General features: G+C 52.1%; 1 protein-coding gene across 4 annotated transcripts in view; it reads left to right on the top strand.

Moving 5' to 3' along the window:
• LOC133353605 (rho GTPase-activating protein 44-like) overlaps positions 1-24239 on the top strand; it is an 87604-nt gene that overhangs the window by 47749 nt on the left and 15616 nt on the right. For all 4 annotated transcript variants that reach the window (XM_061569977.1, XM_061569978.1, XM_061569980.1 and 1 more), the window contains exons 3-13: positions 1675-1779; positions 3077-3153; positions 6106-6217; positions 13304-13380; positions 14776-14893; positions 16936-17004; positions 18515-18596; positions 20366-20493; positions 21359-21470; positions 21998-22079; positions 23349-23429. In XM_061569977.1, coding sequence (XP_061425961.1) covers positions 1675-1779; positions 3077-3153; positions 6106-6217; positions 13304-13380; positions 14776-14893; positions 16936-17004; positions 18515-18596; positions 20366-20493; positions 21359-21470; positions 21998-22079; positions 23349-23429 — 1043 coding nt within the window. The remainder of the gene's footprint in view (positions 1-1674; positions 1780-3076; positions 3154-6105; positions 6218-13303; positions 13381-14775; positions 14894-16935; positions 17005-18514; positions 18597-20365; positions 20494-21358; positions 21471-21997; positions 22080-23348; positions 23430-24239) is intronic.

Genomic DNA, 24239 nt, shown 5'->3' with positions numbered 1-24239 from the left:
TGCCAAAATTCGTGACGAGAATTTGTATTTGTGTTTGTGTCTCCGGGTCCGTGCGAGTGTCTCTGTGTATCCTCTGTGTGTTCTGCGTGTGTCTCAATGTTTCTGTCTGTGTGTGTGTCCATGTCTCTCTCTCTCTGTGCGAGTGTCTACGTGTCTGTGTACTTCTGTGTGCCTCTTTGTGAGTGTGTGTCTCTCTGTGCATATGTCTGCGTGTCTCTGCATGTGTTTCCGTGTCTGTGTGTGTCTTTATATTTCTGTCTGTTTGTGTGTGTCTCTGCATGTGCCTCCATGTCTCTGCATGTGTCTCCCTGTCTCTGCATGTGCGTGGTTGCCCAACTGTGCAAGCTTGACCGAGTGAGTTGGGAGGGCCGGGGGTGGGGACTGACAGCTGCCTGCTGCCCTACTGCGCCCTGACCAACGGAGAGGGGATTGCGGGAGAAGGGGGGTGCTGGCTGGATCGTCTGTCCTAGCTTGTGGGCGGTGAGGTTCTTTCCGATAATTGGCCCAAGCAGTCGGTGGTGCAAAGACTGGGAGGAGCCTTTTGAAGGCCCCTTTTGTGTGTGCCGGTCTCGGACCAATGCCATCTCTCGTGGTGCACCTGAGCAAAGCACCCCGAGACATTCAACCCCTCCCATTACTCAAGTCGGGGTTCACAGCCGATACAATTGAACAGCGCTTACAGCCCTTTGCCAAAACACTGAACAGACGAAGGCCTCCTAACCCCTTGTCATCATTGGGGGGGGGCGGGGAGGTTACCGTGCCTCACCATGCCGAGCAGTACACGTTGGTGAAGGGAGCACCGAGGAGTCCTTTAAATGTCACTTGTCCCCTGATCTACGTGGCTGGCAATCGAACCCGGGTGGCTGGGTCCTGAAGGCAGTGCACGGAATGCGTTCACCGAGTGGCACCGAAGAGAGCGGTGGAATAATCCTCGTGTGCAGCAGTGGCGCGGTGCGGTGACCTCCGCCCCACCGCTTGCACCGATCGTGGTCGCCGACGCTCTGCAGTTGCCCGTCGGATGTTGATGCTTTCCCAGGTCACCCTTTGATTTCGCAGGTCAAGCTCGTGCGCGCCTGTGCTGTTGTTCTATTCGCGGATGGCGCTGTTAGAAATGAAAACTCGCTTTTAATTAGCAGGAAAGCGATGCGCGCCCGCGCGACATGTTTTGCAGTGGATAAAAGCCGGGAACGGGCTGCTCGGGTTACGAATAAACGGCGCGTTAATGGACCTCGCCGTGCCACATGGGGGAACACTATTAGGCCGGCGCAGCACAGACCGATGTCCAAATTGCGAGCGGCTTGTTCGCTGAATCGCTCAGCAAAACGAGAAGAGACACCGCGCTCGCATCCCGCGCAGCACGAGGCGGCGCGGTGTGTGGGCGCGCGTCGTTGGCGTAATGGAATCTCTCGTCCGGCGGAGGCGAGAGGGCAGAGTAAATTCGCGGGGGCGGCCGCGGCTTCTAGGTTAAGTCCGCATGGGGCGGCGGCTCAACCTGAGGAGGTGCGTGGGCTCGGAGCGGCATACCGCGCGTGAGGTACGTGTGCGGTGTGTGCGGGCCAGGGTGGTGGCCAGCGTATGACGACGTGTGGACCGCGCGGCGCCCGCGATGCGGTGTGTCGCTGTACGGTCGGTGCGGCGGTGTGCGTGGCGTTGACCCCGTTGCCGTTGCCGCAGGTGGAGAAGCGCCTGGACCAGGTGAAGGCCGTGTCCCACAGCACCCACAAGAAGCTGCTGGCATGCCTGCAGGGCCAGGTGCAGGGCGACTACGAGAAGCGCATTGTGAGTGCCGCCTCTCCCCTCCTCGCTCGCTCGCTCGCGCGTTCGGCGTCCGTGTAAACGCTCGCTATGATTCATCTCCCCGAGTTGCGTGCGCAGCATGACGCCGCCGTCGCGCCCGGTAGGCCGCGGCTGCGCATTTGCAGTGAGAGTGTTTCTAGATTCTCGCGGTGGAGATTGGTCGTCGATAAACCGCATGCCGTAACACCGACTTTCCTGCCCGGCGGCGACAGCCTCCTTCGTGAGTTGCACGACGTCGTACATCCGAACGGCATTGGCGGAATTTCGATCGATTCCAAACATTCCGCACCGTGCCATCGCTTCGATGGCGCCGCGTGGGCAATCGCCGGCTCCAGGCAGCGTGCGATAGAGAGTGCGTGGTGCAGACTGGGGACGCCGAGAGGTGTTAGCACGGAGTATTACACACACGTGCACACACACACGTGCACACACTCACACGTGCGCACGTGTGTGCAATTTATATGTAAGTGTCTCCGAGGCGCACGCGTACCGCTCCGGCCGCCGTGATGGATAGTGTGGACGAATTAATGGAGAACTTCATTCTGGTAACGTTTTCACGGTATTTAATTACACCGAGCGTAATGTCTGTGTTATATTTGCAGCCAATGTGCGCTGCGTCGGTAATGTTTTATGGAGAGGTGGGTGTTGTCGGATGGACGAATACAATTTACACTTGTCGTGTTGTGCGGATTTGCAGGGCTGTAGTCTCCATGCTGTGTGCATTCTATTACGATATCTCCTCTCCTCTGTATTGGTTGTAAATGTGGTGCAGAATCGCAGATGTGACGCAAACAGATGCCATCAAGTTGTTATATAGCATTGGTCATCATCGTATATTGGTCGTCATCATTATTATCATCGTCGTCATCAATAAATATATAATTATATGATTAACACAACAGATTTCAGCAAGTTGTCCGTAATGTTTAACATCGTGATCGTCATCATCACCACCATCCTTATCCATACGTGTTATAGAATTGCAGAATTAACCACGGTTATCAGCGAGTTAAAACAATGGTCATCATCATCGTCGTCGTCGTCGTCATCATCACCCATGCATCCTGTAGCCAGGCGCTCTTGGCAATATCCGGTCGGGAACCAGGCTGCCCGTGCGAGATGAAGCGCGTCGTGTTGTGCGCCCGTCAGTGTCGCTCCGCACTCGGCCCTCGCATTAGTATTCGCCGGGTGTTGGCTGTGGCGTGCGGAGCCCATGGGCTTCGAGCCGCTATGCTCACTCTCTCTCACTCGCTCTCTTTCTCTCTCGGCTGTGTTTCAGAGGAAGCTTCCGCAGTCCGCTCTGAGTCAGTGTCTCATCGAGGGAGCCGCCACGCTTGGAGATGACTCCCTGCTCGGGTACTCCCTCCCCTCCCTCCCTCCCTACCCTCCCTCCCTCCCTCCCCTCCCTCCCTCCCTCCCTCCCCTCCCTCCCTCCCTCCCTCCCCTCCCTCCCTCCCTCCCCTCCCTGCCCTTCCTCCCTCTCTCCCTCCTGCCCTTCCTCCCTCCCCTCCCTCCCCTCCCTCCTCCCCTCCCTCCCTGCCCTCCCTCCCGCTCTCCCTGCCCTTCCTCCCTCTTGCCCTCTCGTCCCTCCCCTCCCTCCTGCCCTCCCCTCCCTCCCATCCCTCCCCTCCCTCTTCCCCTCCCTGCCCTCTCTCCCTCTCGCCCTCCCGTCCCTCCCCTCCCTCCCATCCCTCCCCTCCCTCCCCTCCCTCCCTCTCTCCCTCCTTGCCTTACCTCCCTCCCTCCTTGCCTTACCTCCCTCCCTCCCCTCCCTCTCCCTCCCTCCCTCCCTCCCACCAATCTCTCTTTGTGTATTGGCTGGGCCTCCTAACGATTAACGCATCCACCCACCTCACCCTTTCGAGGTCACGCTTCAATTCAAGAATCGTTTCTTTGTTTAAAATTGTCACGAATGTTTTGACCTCTAGATGCTGGAGGGGTCACAGTTTCTCAGTGCATCCGGATAAAGCCTAACTGACTGTGGCATTTCCATCTGCATTCCCAGTTTAGCCAGATCAAACTTCACTGTCGAGGCTTTCCCAATTCTATCCCAATTTTCTCATCGGTGTCACATCATAAAATGAAAGTATCCATATCGACACATGCAGGGCACTGCAACCCTTCGGTTTAGAGAATGGCCCATTGAAGCGGATACTACAGAACTACATCTGAGAACCGTTCATATGACCTCTGATCCACACACCAGGTGACAGCACCCGCTCTGCTAACATTTCATGCGGTTTCATCAGATGTCGCCGCCTGGATTCGAATCTATGCGTTCAGCTCAGTACAGGGATCTCTGAGCCCCAAACCGACCACTTGTCAACTCCCCCACACCGTGAGCTCCCGGTTCAATCATGGGTGTCCGAAATCTACATCGGAGCCAGCGGTGCCCAGTTCAGTGCATTGAGCCACCCCATCACATCACCTCACTGCGGTATTTGAACCCACATCACTGCCAGAGTAGCCGGGTCACACCGCGGCGACTGAGTGGGTTGAGGGAGCGATGTCGCGGAGACTCGGTGGAAGGGAAAGCTCCCTGACGTCTACATCGCCCGTGCGCGCGCGCGATGTAATCTGAAGCCCGGCTCCTCTGGGCTCATTATATTAGCGCCGTCGTTTACACGGCGGTCGATCGTGATCAGTTCGAGTGGAGTTTGAAACGGCGACGGCAAAACGACGCTGTAATTACTCGTCGGTTTCTGCTGCGTTTAAACGGGCGACCTTTTTTCGAAAAAGCCTTTTGCAGACGATTGTCAGTCCGGCGCCGGGCGGGGGGGGGGCGACGGTGCCACGGCACAGGGCCGAGTTCCTGGGTCACTGTGCCAGGGACCGTGCCTCCCCACCACCACCGGGCATGTTCACGAGCCCCTCTAATCTCAGCTCCTACGCAGTACGGTGAACCCTCTGTCTATTCGCGAGGGTTGCGTTCTTGACAACCCCTCGCGAGTGCAGAGCTCGCGAATGTAGAAACGTTGTTGGGGGGAAAAAAATGGGGTCACGCTCCTGGTACGGATGAACATTGGGGGGTAAATTGGAAATGTTTTAAAAACAATGACTACAATAAATACATCAAATTTTATTACCTTTTGATGATGATCATTTGACGATGATGGAGGATGAAATTAATGTGCATTTAGTAACTCGCGAATCGAAACTCACGAATGCAGACCTCGCGTATAGCAAGGGTTTACTGCACTCAAGCCAATCAACTGTCGGCCGTGATCAGTCCACTGTTGGATGAAGGCCCCCCAAGCCGTCGGCATCTTCAACAGTCCTACGATGCAATAATTCGTCTGCCTCCTGCACTTGGGCTGGGTTTTACCGCCTCACCTCTGCGGTGGCCATCCTCACAGACGCGTCTCCCTCCTTTGGCTGCCGTTCTGTCGTTAGTCTCGGCCGCCGGCCATCGCCGTTCCTTCCAGCGACGACTCGTCCTGCCCCCCCCATGCCCACTCGCTTTCATTCGCGGTCGATACGACGTCTCTCTCTGACTTGCGTACGTTCTCTAATCCGAGCATTCTCCTGCCTGCCTCTCGGTGTAATTCCGAGCACGCACCTCTCTCTTGTTTTCTCTACGTCCGTGCCGCCATCCACCGGTCACTGAGTTCATCTTGACGATTAGCAATTCCCGGGAGTAGGGTCACGGGACGTGACGCAGAGGCCGCTTTTGGGGGCGGGCAACATGTGCCCGCCTCTGCCACGTTACTTCCCACTGCCCCCTACTTCACCGCGCAAAATTTCCGACAATTTTACGAGCGGCGTACATGCCCACACCGACGAAACTGCTTCGCCCACGTGGCGCCGTGGGCGGGAAGTGGTGGCCCCGTGTGCGCTGCCCTCGTCACGTCGGATCCCAGTCCCTCCCTCACCTCCACCTCTTGACTCTGACCCTGAGCCCCTGCTGCTCCCGATGACGTTGCTGCAGCCACTGCTGCCACTACTGCTGCTGCTGATTCTGCTGATGCCGCCGCTGCTGCTGCCGTTGTTGCCACCGCAGCCGCTGATGCCGCCGCTGCTATGCTGATGCTGTTGCTGATGCTGTTGCTCCCGCAGCTGATGCTGCTGCCGCTGCTTCCGCTGGTTTTGTTGTTGCTGCTGCTGCTGCTGATGCCACCGCTGCTGCTGATGGTGCTGCTGTTGCTGCCACAGCTTTTGTTGCTTATGATGCTGATGCCGTTGTTTTTCCTGTCGCTGCCGCAGTTGATGCTGCTACCGCTGCTTTCGCTACTTTTGTTGCTGCTGATGATGCTGATGCCACCGCTGCTGCTGATGATGCTGATGCCGTTGTTTTTCCTGCGGCTGCAGGAAGATGCTGGAGCTGTGCGGCGACGCCGAGAACCGCCTCGCCGTGGAGCTCACGGTGCACGAGATGCAGGTGGAGCGCGAGGTGCTGGAGCCGCTCTTCAACCTGGCCGAGGTGAGGGGCCTCCCCGCCCATTGACCCCAGCACTCGACGCGTCTGGCAATCGCACGACTCGCGCAATAGGCGATTTGGTCGATTTTCCTTATTCGGTTGATGGCGCACCACGGTGGCGAGATGTTAACTCATTTACCTGGTATGCAGGAGGTCGTGGGTTCGATCCTGATACCGAAGCCTGTATATTTGGAGTTTGCGTCTCTCTCTCCCTGTGGTCGCGTGGCTTTTTCTCCGGGTTCTTCGTTTATTCCCTCCACGTTTAGAATCAACAACGTGCGTTTCGAGTATTTGGCTGTAATAAATTTCCACGCGATAAGCAACTTCGTTGAGCTATCATTTGTGGCCGGGTCACTTCTGAAAAAAAAGATCTACATTGCTCGGTGGGGTTGGTGAACCTCTCCGCAGAATGTTTGAGTGTTCTCCCCTCGTATGCTTGGGTTTTTATTTCTAGATTTGAAGCTTTCGTGACTGCAAGGATTCATATTCTTGGGTTTTTCCGATAAAGTCACGTAGGTAAAAAATTTAAATTAAAAATCATAAAAGTAAAATAAAAATAAAAATCACGACGTTTCGGAGGCAACACAAGCTTCCGTCTTCAGGTGGAACCGTCACAGCACGATAGCTGTATCAAATGGGTTTTTGTATTCCTTCAATCCCCCCCCTGCCCCACATGTTAAATGTTCCTGGATGTAAGTGGCAGAGGTGGGACAAAGTCATAGTTATGCAAGTCCAAGTCGAGTCTGAAGTCATCAAATTCATGACTCGAGTCTGACTCGAGTCCAAGTCACATGACTCGAGTCCACACCTCAGAGGTGGGACAAAGTCATTGTTATGCAAGTCCAAGTCGAGTCTGAAGTCATCAAATTCATGACTCGAGTCTGACTCGAGTCCAAGTCACATGACTCGAGTCCACACCTCTGGTAAGTGGCCAAACATCCAAATGCAGGATCCTGAAAAAAGAGGCTTAAGACTCGGTGAGACTCTCCTGGATGAATGAACTGCATGTTTAATTTTAGATTTAATGCTTCTTTCGTGACTGCAGGGAATCATCTTCTTGCTTCGTTCGGTAAAGTCACGTTGAAGGGAAATAATAAAATAATAAAAATAAAACAATAAAATACAATTCTCACGACGTTTCGGCCACAACGCAAGCAGCCGTCCTCAGGTGAAGAACAGGTCTGTCGGAAAGACAGGGTCTGTCGGAAAGACAGCGTCTGAATGACGCTGTCTTTCCGACAGACCTGTTCTTCACCTGAGGACGGCTGCTTGCATTGTGGCCGAAACGTCGTGAGAATTGTATTTTATTATGTTTTATTTTTACTATTTCCCTTCTACTTGACTTTACCGAAAGAACCAAGAAGATGTATATTTGGTGTTATTATTCTTCGAGTTGCCTTCCTGCTCAATCTCATATTGCTGCATTCCGCTCGCGCCCTCTCTCACAACGCCACGCAGCAAGGGAGTGGGGTGGGCGGGGGCATGGAGGAGGGGGGGGCCTCGTCGCGGGGGGCATCGCTTCCACCTCACGGCTCTTGCGTCTGACGCGGCGACGTCTGCCGTGATCTGGCGAAATCTGGCCGAGTCCTGTTCAGAGGCTTTCATCAGATTGCCCTTGCACACTCGGCCTTGTGAGATGTCGATGGTTTAAAATTGCAAGCGAGGCAGGACAATTGCTGCTCCGTGTGGTGGGTTTTTCGTTCATTTATTATTTTTCTTTCTCCTTTATCGTTGCCATCGCAAAGCCCGCTTGACGCGTCGGCACTATTTATGGAAAGTTTGGTCCCGTCGCGCAACAACGCGACACGAAATATGAAAACAAATGGTTTTAATTCGTTGCGTCACTAGAACCGGCCTGAGAGTCCCGTGCCAGCGCCGCTGACTATCCTGGGCTTCAAATCTGGGCAAGTGACCTGCGATTCCAGAGCCTCAACGCAATCATCAGTTACCTTGCCCTGCTGTTGCTGCCCCGCTTCTGCTGCTGGGCGCCGCGGTGGTGAGATGTTAACTACCTCGCCTGGTATACAGGAGGTAATGGGTTCGATTTTGACCCTGATGCCTGCTGTATATATGGAGTTTGCGGTGTCTCTCTCCCCGTGGTTGCGTGGATTTTTTACCGGGTCCTTCAGTTTTTTCCTTTTAGAAACATGCGTTTTGGAGTATTTGGCTGCTATAAATTTCCATGTGAAAAGCCACTTCGTTGAGCCATCAGTTGGAGCTAGGTTGCTTCTGAAAAAGAGCTATATAGCTCAGTGGGCCTTACCTGGTAAAATAACAAATAATAGTTTTTAATTGATATCTTCTCTGCACACGTACAACGGTGGCCCAACAACCTTCGAAGCTTCCTGGATAACAGCCGATGTTTCGCGCAACGGCCCCTTCATAGCAGATCGAGACTTTTTCAGATTACTTGACCGAGAAATGTTCGGTCTGCAAGAGCACACGCAGAGCTGCTGCTGCTGCTAATGATACTGTCACGCGACGGGTTAAAGGGGCGCGGAGAGAGACACCGTGGGCAAAGACACAGCTGGGACGCGGCTGTAAACAAGCAGGGTGGGCTGGGACGCCCTTGAAGCGGCAACCCTCCGTGCAGTCCGCGTGGCTCTAAACCGGTGGGAGGACGTCCCTGGCGAAGGTCGTACTTCACTCTTTGTCGCGGGAATTTAGGGAGGCAGGGGTGGCGCAAATGATAACACGTGCGCCCCTCGCTGCACGAAGGGCCTGCGTTTGAATCCCCAACCCTGGTGCCTCTCTGTGTGCGGTTTGCATGCCCCTCCCCCCGTGTTCTGTATGAGTTTCCTCCGAGTTCTCTCTGCTTTCCTTCCGTAGGCGAAAGAACTTGCGATGCAACTGGCGTCGACCAAACATCCCAATGCTGAAAGTGTTCGCTGTACTTTACTCAGAACGTCTTGAGACTGAGCGTGGCTTTTTCGTGTGTAAACAAGCGGGATAATAGTAATCATCAATCATTCAGGTCTGAGTGCTTATTGAACTATCCTGGTCTCTTTGAACTCCCCCCTGGTTAAACAAAATAAACCTCACTTGCCTTAACGAGCTTTCTGACTTTCGCCACCGTGAAGTCGTTGCGTCGTGCTGGGCGGTGCGCGATGAGTGCACGCACGGTGCGATCCACATACAAACTACGGTCGAGATGGCATCTACACACCAATAAAACCGCGGCCTTCAAAGGAAAAATCTATTATGGGCAACGTTTCAGGTGATGGCCCTTTTACAGCGCTGAACCAGTAGTGGAAAATCTTCTTCCCTTTGGCGCGGGCGAATCTTTTCACACAGCAACCACTGTTGACTTCATCACAAACCAGTGCTCGTATTATCACCCCGGAGGTATGATGGGCTGAGTCAACCCCCAAACCAGGATTTAAACTGGTAATCTTCCGACCGCGAGCCGCTCTCTCTACCGCTCAGCCAGCCGGGCGGTCACTTCTCTGAATGGTCAGCGTGATGTCTCCCAACTACGGAGCCCACAATTTGTGAGAGTCGAGTGCGAGAGTACAGACGACAGAGGGGGGGGTCCACCGAGGGACCCACCCTTAAAGAGCGCCGCAGCTTTTAAACACGGCGCACCACGGCGCGCGCGCTGACGGCGCCCGCCCAAACGCAGACGCCATTCACCTCTCCTTGGACTCGCGACGCCCCGAGCGCGCGGAGCCTTATAAAGCACCGCGGCGGACGCTCGCGCTCCCGACGCGGGCGCCAGCTCCACAATAATGGGGTCGATCCACGTGGGAACCGCGTGTAAGAATAGACGTGGCCGCCGCTGCTGCTGCTGCGAAGCGAACGAGCGCTCGCAGGGGCGCGTGGGCCCTGCTGCGGCTGCTGCTTTTGGAAAGGAATGGTCTCTGCTGCGCTCGACGTCTGCTGGCGGAGAACGTTGATGACCTCCAGGCCTTGTGGCGAGGCTCGCCTGCGAGCCTCCGCTTTGGGAGGGTGAGGAGGGTTGACGGATCCTGCTCGTCAACGTGGCCGCACGATTGATTACGACTCGTTATCGTTGACCGCTACTGGCAGACAAAATTCCCGCCTGCGTGACCGGTGCTCGGTCACCTTGTGCCGCACAGGGACAGCTGCCACTTTTTATTTTGCTTGGTCGTCGCCATGGTCCTTATATATGATTAATGCACAGCGTTGTGGGATGCACCTCCGATTAGAAGTGCAACATACATACATACAAGCTATTAGCATGAATGACGCCATATAAAATGAAGGTATTATTTTTCGATGGGATGTGCATAGTGCTTACCCTCCCCTCCGGAAGGGCCGGTTCACATTTGAGTCACGCCATGTCCAATCCACCGCTTGACGAAAGCCTCCCCCCGAGCCGTCGCCATCTCTCACGGTCCCCGTGCTGCTGCTACCGGTCTCATCGCTCCACGCCAAGTGAGCCGGTCTCATCGCTCCGTCTCCAGAGTGACGCGGATCTCTGCCATTCTGTCGCCAGTCTCGTCCGTCGGGCATTGTCCCCTCCTTGGGGCAATGGGTCCTGTGGAAGCTGAAACAAACGTGTGTGTGTGTGAGTGCACGTGTGTGTTTAAAAAATATATATATGGGGAGCGGTAGTGTAACGGTGAGCGCATTGCGCTACGAGTGACCCGAGTTCGATTCCCGCTCACGGCCAACCCCAGTGACGGTTATCTGAACTGGTCCTGGACCTCCCCGACGTTGACTCGGCCCCAAATGAATACCTGGTGCGGTGTGTAAACATCGCCGCTGGGGAGACAAAGGTGGCCGGGCGTGGTATTGGCTCCCCACCTCCTCGTGCGCCGTGCCGGCCTTCGTAGGTGCTCACTAACAACACTCGCCCCGACAGTCTGTTGAGGCTGTACGGGGGGGGGATGTTTGTTGTTGTGTTTTAAATTCGATTCGAAAGATCCGAGTTGACCAGCGGCAAGTAGCTGTTGGTGCAAGGCAAGACGAGACGACGCGCATCGTCGAAGACCGTGTCCGCCAACTGAGCTTTCGCTGGCACGGTCCCAGTACGACGCCTCGGTCTGCGAACGATGAAGCCGCTACCCGGTTCGCCGCCAACACACGCGCCAGCAGAGATCGAACAAAGTTGCAGAGGCACGGGCTCACGTGTGTGCATACGTATTTGTATTTGATGAAAGCGCCCAAAACTGCTGGGTTGCATGTAGGCCCGGACATTGCAGGACAGCGAGTGGGTTCGTGAACCCGCGACCGCAGTAACGTTGGGCACGACGAGGCGTGAAGCCGTCGGACAGATGTTCCTTCGTACGCGCCGGTGTTGCCTGGGTGCATCCGGTTCCCTGTCGCCGCACGGTGCTCCTTAAAATGGAACTGGCAAACAACCCCGGTGGAGATCCTTGCTGAACAATAAAAAACAGGAACACTGAGACTCTTTGAGGTTTTTGCTGCATAAATAATAATGTTTGGCGTTCTATTTAGCATTGTCATTCGTGCACATTGCATCTGACAATCTCTGGAGAACCACACACGAGCTGGATGACGGCAGCCGAGGCGGTGAGCGAGCAATTCCCAAAGCTCTGCGGTCCTCTATATATTTTCAGCCAATTAATTCGTGTTTCATAAATAAACGACACTGCTATTTGATGTATTATTATCCGTACGATAGTTGGATGTGCGTACGTTGAACTTCTTTCGCGCCGTACTTGGCCACCCGTGCTAATCGGAGGCGTGGGAAATCAGAGGTGTGGTGACCGGTATGACACCGGCCACCACATTTCCTTGTCGTGCAAATTGGATTATTATTATTACAAACGCGGAGAGAGAACGGAGGCCGTTTGGAATCGCGGGGGGGGAAGGTGCGGCATCTGCTTCTCGCGGCTTTCATCCGCAGTCGTGTTTGTGCGAATTCACGCTCCCTCGTTTAAGCTCTCGCATTTTACAGGGAAGTCACGTGGTGCCGAGTAGGTGTCTCGCAGGATAACGACGATTGATTTAGATGATGATGCTGCTGATGCTGCTGACAACGCCGCTTCAGCTTGGTTGGACCACGGTTCATGGAGGCTGAATTAACGAGAGCTTGTGTTTAAATATTGGTTTGTTTTGTCAATTCATCCCTCTTTCCTCCGTCCCTGGTGCCTACGGTTGACGTGCTATACACAATTCATAAACACAGCGCACACATAAAAAAATAACAAAGATAAAGATCCCCACCTACAGCCTCAACAGACTGTTGGGGCAAGTGCTTTTTGCGAGCACCTATGAAGGCCGGCACGGCGCACGAGGGGGTGGCTGGCCAACACCACGCCCGGCCACCTTTGTCTCCCCAGTGGCGATGTTTACACACCACACCAGGTACTCATTTGAGCCTAAGTCGACCTAGGGGAGGCCCAGGAAGGGTTCAGATAATCGTCACTGGTGTTGGCCGTGAGCCGGGAATCGATCTTGGGTCACCGGTTTCGCAGCGCAATGCGCTCACCGCTACACTACCGCTCCCCATACACACACACACCACTGGGGAGACAAAGGCGGCCGGGCACGGCGCTTGCTACAACGCCCCTCTCGCACACCACCGAGCAGTGCCAGCCTTATAATAGGCGCTTGCCAACGGCGCTCATCCCAAGGTTATGTTGGTTCAGTTTCAAGTATATTTAGTTGTGAGAACTCCGTGGACAATAAGACGTGGATAGATTCCCGTTTGCGAGAGCGACGTGAGTTGCGAGCGCGATCGGAGTGATGTCAACAGCATTCCTACAATAAGCTACATGGGGAAGCGCTGTATATGCGCGTTTGCCTTTGTGCGCCGGGATCAGTGGCACAGTGGTTAACACACTGCGCGGCAAAACCGGCGACCCGAGTTCGAATACCCCCCTCCCCGCCACCGCCCATGACCAATAACAGTGGCGAATATATGAAACGGTCCTGGGCTTTCCCTAGGTCAACTCAGCCTGAAATGGTGCGATGTGTAAAATTCGCCACGAGGGAGACAAAGGCGGCTGGGCGTGGTGCTCGGCCACCCACCCCCTCGTGCGGCATGTCGGCTTTTATCTCGGTGCTACTCGCTAACAGCGCTTGCCCAAACCGTCTGGTAAAGGTTGTATGGGACGGGGGATCATTGTCGTTGTGTGTGTGTCTGCATCTGCACAGGTGGAGATCCCGAACATCCAGAAGCAGAGGAAGCACCTGGCCAAGCTCGTGCTGGACATGGACTCGGCTCGAGCAAGGTGACGCAGATGATGACCACAGTGGTGATGTTCACAGTGACGATGGTGGCGGTGGCAAGCGGTGATGTCTCCAATTATAATGCTGACAATGATGATAATGACGACAGTGATGATGTTCACAATGATGGTGGTGGCGGTGGCAAGCGATGATGTCTCCAATTATAATGTTGATAATGATGATAATGACGACAGTGATGATGTTCACAATGATGATGGTGGCGGTGGCAAGCGATGATGTCTCCAATTATAATGTTGATAATGATGATAATGACGACAGTGATGATGTTCACAATGATGATGGTGGCGGTGGCAAGCGGTGATGTCTCCAATTATAATGCTGACAATGATGATAATGACGACAGTGATAATTTTCACAATGATGATGGTGGCGGTGGCAAGCGATGATGTCTCCAATTATAATGCTGATAATGATGATAATGACGACAGTGATAATGTTCACAATGATGATAAAGATGACGGGTTATGTTCACAATGATGATGACAGTGATTATGATTGCTCTCGTTTACCCAGGAAAGCATCACCAAATGTCACGATTCCTTTTTCAGGAGGGTCCTGCCTAGTTTCCACAGTTGGGGATAATGATTGCAATGTAGACTCCAATTGCATTATTTGAGGTGTTTTTTTTATTTGAACCATGACACTGGCACACAATGACATGGTCTTTCAAATGAACTTCACAGGGTCTTTATGGTTCACTCTGAAGCCTGCAGCTCGCGTATCTTCAATAAACTGGCAGTAATGACGAGGGTGGCCCTAGGATTCGTACCGCGAACCCCTTCAACAAGCGGTCAACACTCTATCACCGGGCCGCATGGCCCGCCCTGCTGCAGATCATGATGGTTATTTAGATTATTTGGCTGCTATAAATGTCCACGCGATGAGCCACTTTGTTGAGCCTTCATTTGTGCCCCAGGTCGCTTCTGAAAAATAAGCTAATAGCTTCAGTGGGCTATACCTAGTAAAATAAAAATTGTTTACTTTTGTTCAATTTCGATTTAAAACTTTCGTGACTGCAGGGATTCATCTTCTTGGTTCTTTCGGTAAAGTCACGTAGAAGGGAAATAATAAAATAATAAAAATGAAACATAATAAAAATAATTCTCACGACGTTTCGGCCACAACACAAGCAACCGTCCTCAGGTGAAGACCAGGTCTGTCGGGGAGACAAGAAGATAGTTTTGTTAATAAAAAAAAAGAATTGGTTACCTTTCCTACACTTTGCACTCCAATCGTGTTTTGTATTCTTAGTTGCTGTGACGTTCCGACCCCGTGCCCCTACTGGACATCTGTGAAAAAGAGCTGTACAACTCCTCCAGTAAAACAAACTTATTCTGATGTTGTTGAAGGTCTCTCTGGATTTGTGCCTCCTGCAGGTGGCAGCAGGCCACCAAATCTGGAGCCCCCGGCACGAACCTCCAGACCCTTGCCGCCAAGGCCGACTCCCTGCGCGAGGAGATGGAGGAAGCCATCAACAAGGTGGAGATGTGCAAGGTGAGTCCCCCCCTCCGCTTCTCCCTGGTCACGGTGGCGAAATGTTAACTCCCTCGCCTGGTTTGCAGCAGGTCGTGGGTTCGATCCCGACCCTGACGCCTGCTGCTGTATATTTGGAGTTTGCGTGTCTCTCTCTCTCTATCATCATCATCAGGGTGGATAGGAGATGTTAACTACCTCGCCTGGTTTGCAGAAGGTCGTGGGTTCGATCCCGACCCTGACGCCTGCTGCTGTATATTTGGAGTTTGCGTGTCTCTCTCTCTCTATCATCATCATCAGGGTGGATAGGAGATGTTAACTACCTCGCCTGGTTTGCAGAAGGTCGATCCCGACCCTGACGCCTGCTGCTGTATATTTGGAGTTTGCGTCTCTCTCTCTGCCCGTGGTCGCATGGATTTTTATCCGGGTCCTCCGGTTTTTCCCTCCGCATTTAGAATCAAGTCACGCATTTAGAGTATTTGGCTGCTGTACATTTTCCACGTGATGAGCCCAACTTCGTTGAGCTATCATATGTGATCAAGTCGCTTCTGAAAAAGAGCCATATAGCTTAGGGGGTCTTACCTGGTTATAATAATTTTAAAAATTTTTTAGTTTAGTCCTCACGCCGAACGCGATGAAGCGTGAGGATGCCACTGAGCGGCACTTCGTCAAGTTAAACCCGGACCGGCGGGGGCCGGCGTGACCATGAGGTCAGAGTCAACCCTCTGTCTGTCCGCGGGGCGTTACGTTCTTGAGAACACCTCACGAATGCAGAATTCGCGAATGCATAAACTTTGTTCCAACGGGGTGGGGGGGGAAAGGTTGAGTTCCTAGTACGAGTGAACGGGGGGGAGGGGAGGTAAATGTTTAATAACAATTATAGCAATGAATAATAAATACATTATAACGAACGATCTTTTTTTACTTACCTTAAACAATAACCACAATAATTAAATACATATTTTTTGAAAGAAGGATGTTTTTTTTTTACCTTTTGATGATGATTTGACAACGATGGAGGTGGTGGTGGTGGTGAGGAATTCAGAAGAATGACTCCCCGGGAGATGCAATTGGATTGCGTTCCACTGGCCAGTGTGCGCAGTGGAACGCAATGAACTCTGTCCGTTCCAGCTGGATAAATTGGCTTTCAGTCACGCAAGCGGTAAACGTTTGCACCAGGTGGCGGCTGGGCTTATTGAACAAATTCCCACGCAGCTAACCCGAATGTACTATTTTGTTGATCAGTTTAAGTTGTGCACTCGGTTTGGCTTCACGTTACCGCTGTGAGAACATTGACTCTCACATACAGAGTGCGGTGGTGAAGTGCTGCCCTCTCCTGTGCGGATGACCAGAGGTCACGTGAGCGGTTCTTGGCGGTGGCGAGGGCATTGGGCTCCGCTATGGCCGACCTGCGACGCGGTTGGAATTCCGGCACGCGCGGCGGCGGCGTGGTCAGAATCGGGATATTTTATTTAGACTGCAGGAGGAATCCGATGAGCTATGAAGCTCTTTTTGACAGATGCCCCGTAGGGGCACGGGGTCAAAACGTTACAACAGCAAACGATACGAAACCACGAAAGGAGCGCAAAGTATAGGGAAGGTAAACAGATCACTAGAAATATCAAAATATCTATGGGGGGGGGGCGGGGGTGCAACTTGCTTGTCTTCACAATTTTACTTGCAAAAATAAATGAGTTTATTTATTACAGTAATACGGTACTTTTTTGTTATCTTTGAAGGGTTTATCAAGAGCTACTTTAAGAAACTATTCCAGTCATCAGAATTTTATTTAATTTAATCCCATTCGGCCCAAACCCCTATTAACTCTCTCTCTCTCTCTGGCCTCCCTGTTTATGTTCTATGAAGAAGGACCGTTCCCCGAAACGTCGACGATTTCATGTATTTTCCCTTGAGGCAGCGTCGTTGCTGAGTGTGGTGAGTCTTTGTTGCTGTGAATTGTGGTTGTGCACCGCTGCCAACGCCGGGACGGTGGCAGCGGTGGCGGCAGTGGCGGCGGCAGTTTGCATCGTGGCACCTCGTTGTGTGTGTGCGTGCACATGCAGGACCAACTGGCGACCGACCTCTACAACTTCATGGCCAAGGAAGGGGAATACGCAAAGTTCTTTGCTGCGGTGGGTTGTCGCTCGGGGGAACGTTTGCTCTGACGCGACGATCCTGGAAGTCGCCCGCTAGTTGGAGCTGCGTCGTGCTGCGTCGTGCGTTGTTTTTCACCCCCCCCCCCCCCCCCCTGTTGAATTTCGACTCCGGACTCTCAACGCAGGTTGTTGCTCGCTCTGTGCGGTCGTAGTGGTGGTAGTAGTAGTGGTGGTAGTAGTGGCAGTAATAGTAGTGGTAGTAGTAGTGGCAGTAATAGTAGTGGTGGTATTAGTAGTGGTGGTGGTAGTAGTGGTGATATTAGTAGTGGTGGTGGTGGTAGTGGTGGTGGTGGTAGTAGTAGTGGTAGTAATAGTAGTGGTAGTAATAGTGGTAGTGGTAGTAGTGGTGGCAGTAATAGTAGTGGTGGTGGTAGTAGTGGTGGTGGTGGTAGTAGTAGTGGTGGTAGTAGTAGTGGTAGTAATAGTAGTGGTAGTAATAGTAGTGGTGGTAGTAGTGGTGGTGGTAGTAGTGGTGGAAGTAGTGGTGGTATTAGTAGTGGTAGTAATAGTAGTGGTGGTAGTAGTGGTGTAGTGGTAGTAGTGGTAGTGGTGGTAGTAGTGGTAGTAGTGGTAGTGGTGGTAGTAGTGGTAGTAGTGGTAGTGGTGGTAGTAGTAGTGGTGGTTGTAGTGGTCGTAATAGTAGTGGTGGTGGTAGTAGTGGTAGTAATAGTAGTGGTGGTAGTAGTAGTAGTAATAGTAGTGGTAGTAATAGTAGTAGTGGTGGTAGTAGTAGTGGTGGTATTAGAGGCAGTAATAGTAGTAGTGGTGGTATTAGAGGCAGTAATAGTAGTAGTGGTGGTATTAGAGGCAGTAATAGTAGTAGATGCTTTCCAAGAAGAGGGGCGCGCAAAGCGAAACCGCACGAGGAGACGGCTGCCTGCCGAGTAGTGCGTACAGTCCACACACAGTACAAACAGTGCACATACACAGAACACACACAGCACATACACACACAGTACACAAAGTATGATACTGAGATTTTTGGGTAGAAATAGGTTAGCCGCATGTACGCGAAATCGCACAAACCGAAGCTGCGTGAAGTGAGGTCCTTGACCAGGTGTCGGCAACCAAAAGAACAAGAAGACCCCTTTTTTTTCAAATTCTGTCAATAATTTTCATATTTCAAGAGTCGCAATGCCACCTGGTGAATACGAGACGGTGGGTCCTTGATGAATAGCGGTCACGAAGCTGTCCTTGAAGAGCCGCATGCAGCTCCAGAGCCGCAGATTGCCGACCCCTGTACTAGATATTAATTCAACCCCAGTGTACAACATCTGTTGCAGTAATATGACAACCCCCATGGAAAAGTGACACCTGGAATCTGAATACTAAATATTATTTAGACCCCAAGATACAATAGCAGTCTGGCTCTTCTCTGCACCCACCACCGGAGTCAGAATTAGGTAGGCGGTTTGCATTGTACCCTCCGGGGGTCAAATACGACGACACGAGAGAAACACGCGTCCATCTGTCGTCCCCCGTGCAGTTGATCGAGGCGCAGGCCGAGTATCACCGCAAGTCGTTGAGCGCCCTCGAGAAGATCCTGCCGGCACTCAAGATCCAGCAAGGTGAGCGGCGCCGCGCCAGCCAGCGCCGCGCCAGCTCGCACGGAGCGCTCCGCTACCCGCGGCACACGTTCCCGCTCGAGGGGCTTTGTGTTCCCCTTGCGATGTTTGTTTTCGCCGGGGTGAACGATCGCTACCCGCGCGACGCACGCGCGCCCCCTTTGCGTCGGGTCGTGGATCAAACAGTCGGTACGGTGAGGGATCGAGTTTGATTTTGGTGCAGTCATTGGTGACCGGGGCTGAGACCTACTCTTAGGTTTTTTTGGTCAAGTCACGTAGGTGAAAAATAAAATTAAAATTAATTGAAATAATAATAGAAATAAAATAATAGAATGAAATAATAAAATAATAACGGGGCTGAGACCCATCGACTCCCGACACTTGAGAATCCTGTTTGATCACTGGCGGCTGCATCCCCGGATCCCAACCCGGCAAGCGGTGTTCGCTCAGCACTCTGACCTCTCGACTCTCTGCCGCCTCTCACAGAGAGGGTCATGTTCGTCACGTGACCGTCAATCCAATAGTTTCAGTTGTCTTCGATGTAATTTGGCCAAATTAAGTGGGCAACTCACTAGAATGCAGTGGGTTTTTTTTGTGCACTCATTGGTGACCCGGGCTGAGACCCATCAACTCGCCACACATGAGAATCTGGTTCTTCACTGGCGTCTGATATCCGGATTGCAACCCAGGTTCTCGGCGCTGTGACGTCCGTGCCGCCCGGCTAGCTGCCCGTAGTTGACGCTCACGAAAGCCGACATCGCAGTGGCGGGGTCGGGGGGGGAGCAAGCGAGGGAGGGAGGGAAGCGTCGCATCTCGAGTCCCCTGAGTTATGAGGGCAGCCGCTGCTCGCGAGACTCCAAAGCCGCACGATGATGGATGTGACGGGGAGTGAACCCAGGACTGCGCCGCGCGTTTACAAAAGGCAATTAGCTTCACCGCGGGGGCCGGCGATCGTTAATTACCACAGCAAGATGGCAGGGGGAACGTGGGTAGGTTTCTTCTGGAGCCTGCCTCGGCCTAACATGGGCTGCTGCCGGGGTGAATTGGAACTTGGGTGTTCGCTGCGATGTGGCGATGATACTATGGCACATCGTACAATATTAGGTTTACGACCATCATATTGGCCACAGGGCAAAATATGGTTACGTCGTTGCTTTTCCCATTCTGAGACGTCTGCAAGTTGCAGGGTGGCTGTCCCATTCTCACCGCTAAACGTCAGAACGTGGATGCGGCTCAGTGTTAATTTTATTGAGAGAGGCGTAGCAGCACCGTTGTTTTTAAAGACATTGTACTCACCGCAGAGAACCGTAGCAACACAACCGCACTCTGATAGCTGGCGCCAAACTGTGCCACACGCCCTCCCGCATGGCCTTGTGGGAGCCTCGGTACCGATATAGTACTTCCAATGTCATTCCAAACACGGTTACAGCATTATGCGCTTTCAAATGCACTTCTGCGGCCGTCTGGAATTCTCTTCCTTCCGATATTAGGAAGCCTACTGTAGCTTTCCACTTTAAAATATAGATTCAAAACTAATTTCTTTCGAACAGCTTTTTATGTTTAGTTTGTTGTCCTTCCCCCGCACCTCTGATCGTCACGGTTGGCTACGTACGGTGCAAAAGAAGTTCAACATACATACGTACATGTACAGCAAAACACTAAAACGATCAAAACCGATGACGTACACGTACGTCATCGCAACGAGAAAGGCGTTGAAGCACCAGGGGTTGATACGGAAGCGCTCGCCGCGTTGTCTCGTCGTGCGCTTGCAGACAAGTGGACGGAGAAGCCGTCGTTCGGGGTGGCGCTGGAGGAGCACCTGCAGGTGTCGTGCCGCGAGATCGCCTTCCCCATCGAGTGCTGCGTCACCATGCTGCTGGAGAGCGGCATGCAGGAGGAGGTGGGTCACAGTGGTTGCCGTCGTCTTTGTCGTCGTCGGCGGCTCTTCGTAACGACGACACTCAAAAGGAGGCGGACCTTCAAAAGGACGTGGGATCCGTTGCTGAATAACCCGATTGAACCACTCCCTCATGTCTGAGACCCCTCGGGCCCACAGTGTCGCCAGGACTGCACGAGACCCCCCCCCCCCAACCCCAACCCCCTCGGAGGTAGCTCTGTGATATCCATTCTTTTGGGCCAAGAGTCCCCGAGAGGATTCTGTGTGGCAACACAATTAAAAAGGCAGCGTCAACAACTGATATTGAGTCTTTTTATGTTTGTCCTTCACATGGTAATTGTGCACAGAGAAAGCCACGTTCTCGTGTTCATGAAATGGCCAAGAGCCATTGCCTCGGTGATTTGCCCCATTGATGGTGATGGAGGCATAATGTTAATGTTGTTTTAACGTTTGTCTTAAATGTTTGCGTCGTTTCATGAAAATAGCATCTCAGAATCGCTGAGGAACCACAGACAAAGCTGGAAATGCGGCGGCCAGGCAGTGAGCTGGTGCCACCAACACTTGACCAATCCCTGCGGTCCTCGATATGTTGAGCTGCTTTTACTCAAATAACGAGCTATTTATACACGTGGAGGATCCGGAGAAAAAAAACCCCACGCGTGGGTTAATCGGATCACAATATTCCTGAGCAACCCCTCAATCCATCCCGTGGCTTGGGTACCGATGCCACAATCGGGATGCAATTTTGGGGCGGGGGGGGTGTGGCGACATTTCAACGCGAACAAAAAAAAAACTAGGCCGGCGCTTGCACGGCGAGCGAGGCCGCGTGTTGCCCTCGATCTGCCGCGCGTCGCCCTCTTCCCGCCAGGGCCTCTTCCGGATTGCGCCGGCCGCCTCGAGGCTCAAGAAACTGAAGGCGGCTCTGGACTGCGGCGCCGTGGAAACGCAGGAGTACGCGTCGGACCCGCACGCCACTGCCGGTAAGCTTGCTGAGCTAAACGATTTGTATCTTGATAATTGTTTTTTTACCCTTCTATCTGGCAACAAAACTGACACCTTTTTTACAAGGAGTCATGTTTACATAGACCACAATACCTGCAGTCATAATGCAAACAGGTAAGGCCCACTGAGCTATATTTGAGATGTTAACTGTCTCGCCAGGTATGCGGGAGATTGTGGGTTCGATCCTGACCCTGACGCCTGCTGTGTATTTGGAGTTTGCATGTTCTCCCCGTGGTCGCGTGGATTTTTGTCCGGGCCCTCTGGTTTTTCTCTCCACATTTTAGAATCGACGTGTATTTAGAGAATTTGGCTGAGATAAATTCCCACGTGATTGGCCACTTGCTTGAGCTGTCATTTGTGGCCAGATCGATTCTGAAAAAGAGCTACATAGCACAGTGGGCCTTACCTGGTCAAATAACAAATAATAGTTTTTAGTTGATGTCTTCTCTGCACACATACAACGTTGGGCCAACGGTCACCCTGTATATTGCTGTGTCCTGTGCAGGGGCCCTGAAGTCATACCTGAGGGAGCTGCCGGAGCCCTTGATGACCTTCAGCCTTTACGAAGAGTGGATCCAGGCGTCCAAGTAAGACTTCAGAGTTCATTTACACCATTGGAACCTCATTTGCCAGAAGACAAAATATGATAATTGTTTTTTTACCCTTTTATCTGGCAACAAAACTGACACCTTTTTTTACAAGGAGTCATGTTTGCATAGACCACAATACCTACAGTCATAATGCAAACAAAAAACATTACTCTGATAATGTATGCACTGTCCTTGAAGTTGATTGGTCCACACCCGAGACAGTTTTCCTTAGAGCCTAGTCTCACATGGTGTTGGACCAGATGACGCCAAAAGGCGAGCCTAGTCTCACATGGTGTTGGACCATGTGAGACTAGGCTCTAAGGAAAGCTGTCTCGGGTGTGGACCAATCAACTTCAAGGACAGTGCATACATTATCAGAGTTATGTTTTTTGTTTGCATTATGACTGCAGGTATTGTCGTCTATGCAAACATGACTCCTTGTAAAGAAAGGTGTTCGTTTTGTTGCCAGATAAAAGGGTAAAAAAACAATTATCACTTCAGAGTGCACTCGCTCTCTACGGGTTACACAAGCGAGCGGTGCCATGCGGCACGAGCAGTTGAAACAACGACAACAACAACGGCAACGACGAGTGCTTTGGTTGAAACGCACGGGCACGCGCTCGCTCGTTGAGCGTGGAAATGTCGCCAGATTTCCTGCATGCGTGCACACAAAGATCCCTCGTATAACCTTAACAGACTGTTGGGTCGAGTGGTGTTAGCGAGCACCTATGACGGCCGACACGGCACACGAGGGGGTGGGTTGTCAACACCACGCCCGCACACACACTCAAACAACAATACATGCACTCTGCACGCATTAACGCATCGCTAATCGTCACCGTTTATCTCATCACAAACTAATCTAAACTAAACTAAAACTAAACTATTTTTTATTTTACCAGGTAAGGCACACTGAACTATATTGCTTTTTTCAGGAGTGACCTGGCCCCAAATGATAGTTCACCAAAGTGGCTTATCGTGTGGAAATTTATAGCAGCCAAATACTCTAAACACACGATTATAAATCTGGAGGGAAAAACCAGAGGACCTTGTCGAAAAATCCACACAACCACGTGGAGACATGCAAACTCCAAACATACAGGGATCAAGGGTCGGGATTGAATCTACCCCTGTTTACCAGGCGAGGCAGTTCACACAGAACAGAGTATTTTTGTGTATCTACGTTTACCCACAATGCTCCATGGCAACTCATAACTAGTTTGTGTTCGCTTCCTGATCAAGAGCCGTGTCTCTCCATCTCGACAGCTTCCAGGACCCGGACAAACGTCTGCAGGCCCTGAAGAACGTCTGCAATCAGTTGCCCAAGCCCAACTACGACAACTTGAGGTGAGAGGCCTCCAGCAGTGGCCCAGTTCGTCCGTACCACCAACAACCGCCACCACCACCACCATCGCCACGACGGCCCACGTAGCCGGCGAGCCCACGAATCAACACGATTCATGGCCACGGTTCTTTTGAAGAATGTATTTTGTTCGTAACTTTGTTGCAAACGGTACAAAATCACTGCGTGGATTCATGTCGTGTGGACACAATCAATGTGTGGATTTACATCGTGCGGACACGAGCAACACCTTATATCTTATATACACCGATTCTGATCGTTACCCCGACCACGGTAGGGCACGGAGGCCCGATAATCCCTCGATTGATCCCTAATCTTGAGGGTGCATTACGCCCGGCCTGTTCAATTCCAGTTTCTTGAATGACGATAAAAAAATAATGTTTACAAAAAAAACAACACCCGCACGGCGATAATATTTTTTTTTCCAGAGAGAGGCCGTCAATTGTAGGCCCGTGCGAGTTAATCTGTGACCTCTGTGAGAGTGTGTGGGTCTCCGCGTAAGTCTACGCTAGACGTTGTGTGTTTATGCAGCGTCTAAGTCTAAATGCCTCTCGGCATCAGATTATTTTATTTATGCTGGAGGAATCCGACGAGCTATGAAGCTCTTTTTCCACAGATGTCCAGTAGGGGCGGGTCAGAACATTCCAACAACTTAACAATGCAAAAAACACGATAGGAGCGCTAAGTATAGGACCGGTAAGCCAATCACTTTAAAAATATACCAATAAAACTAAACCATTTTTATGTTACCAGGCAAAGCCCACTGAGCTATGTAGCTTATTTTTCAGAGGCAA

The sequence above is a fragment of the Lethenteron reissneri genome, chromosome 44 (genome assembly GCF_015708825.2).
Source record: "Lethenteron reissneri isolate LAM-NWPU_2019-01 chromosome 44, ASM1570882v1, whole genome shotgun sequence".
NCBI classification, from domain to species: Eukaryota; Metazoa; Chordata; class Hyperoartia; order Petromyzontiformes; family Petromyzontidae; genus Lethenteron; species Lethenteron reissneri.
This window is presented reverse-complemented; position numbering and strand designations above follow the sequence as displayed.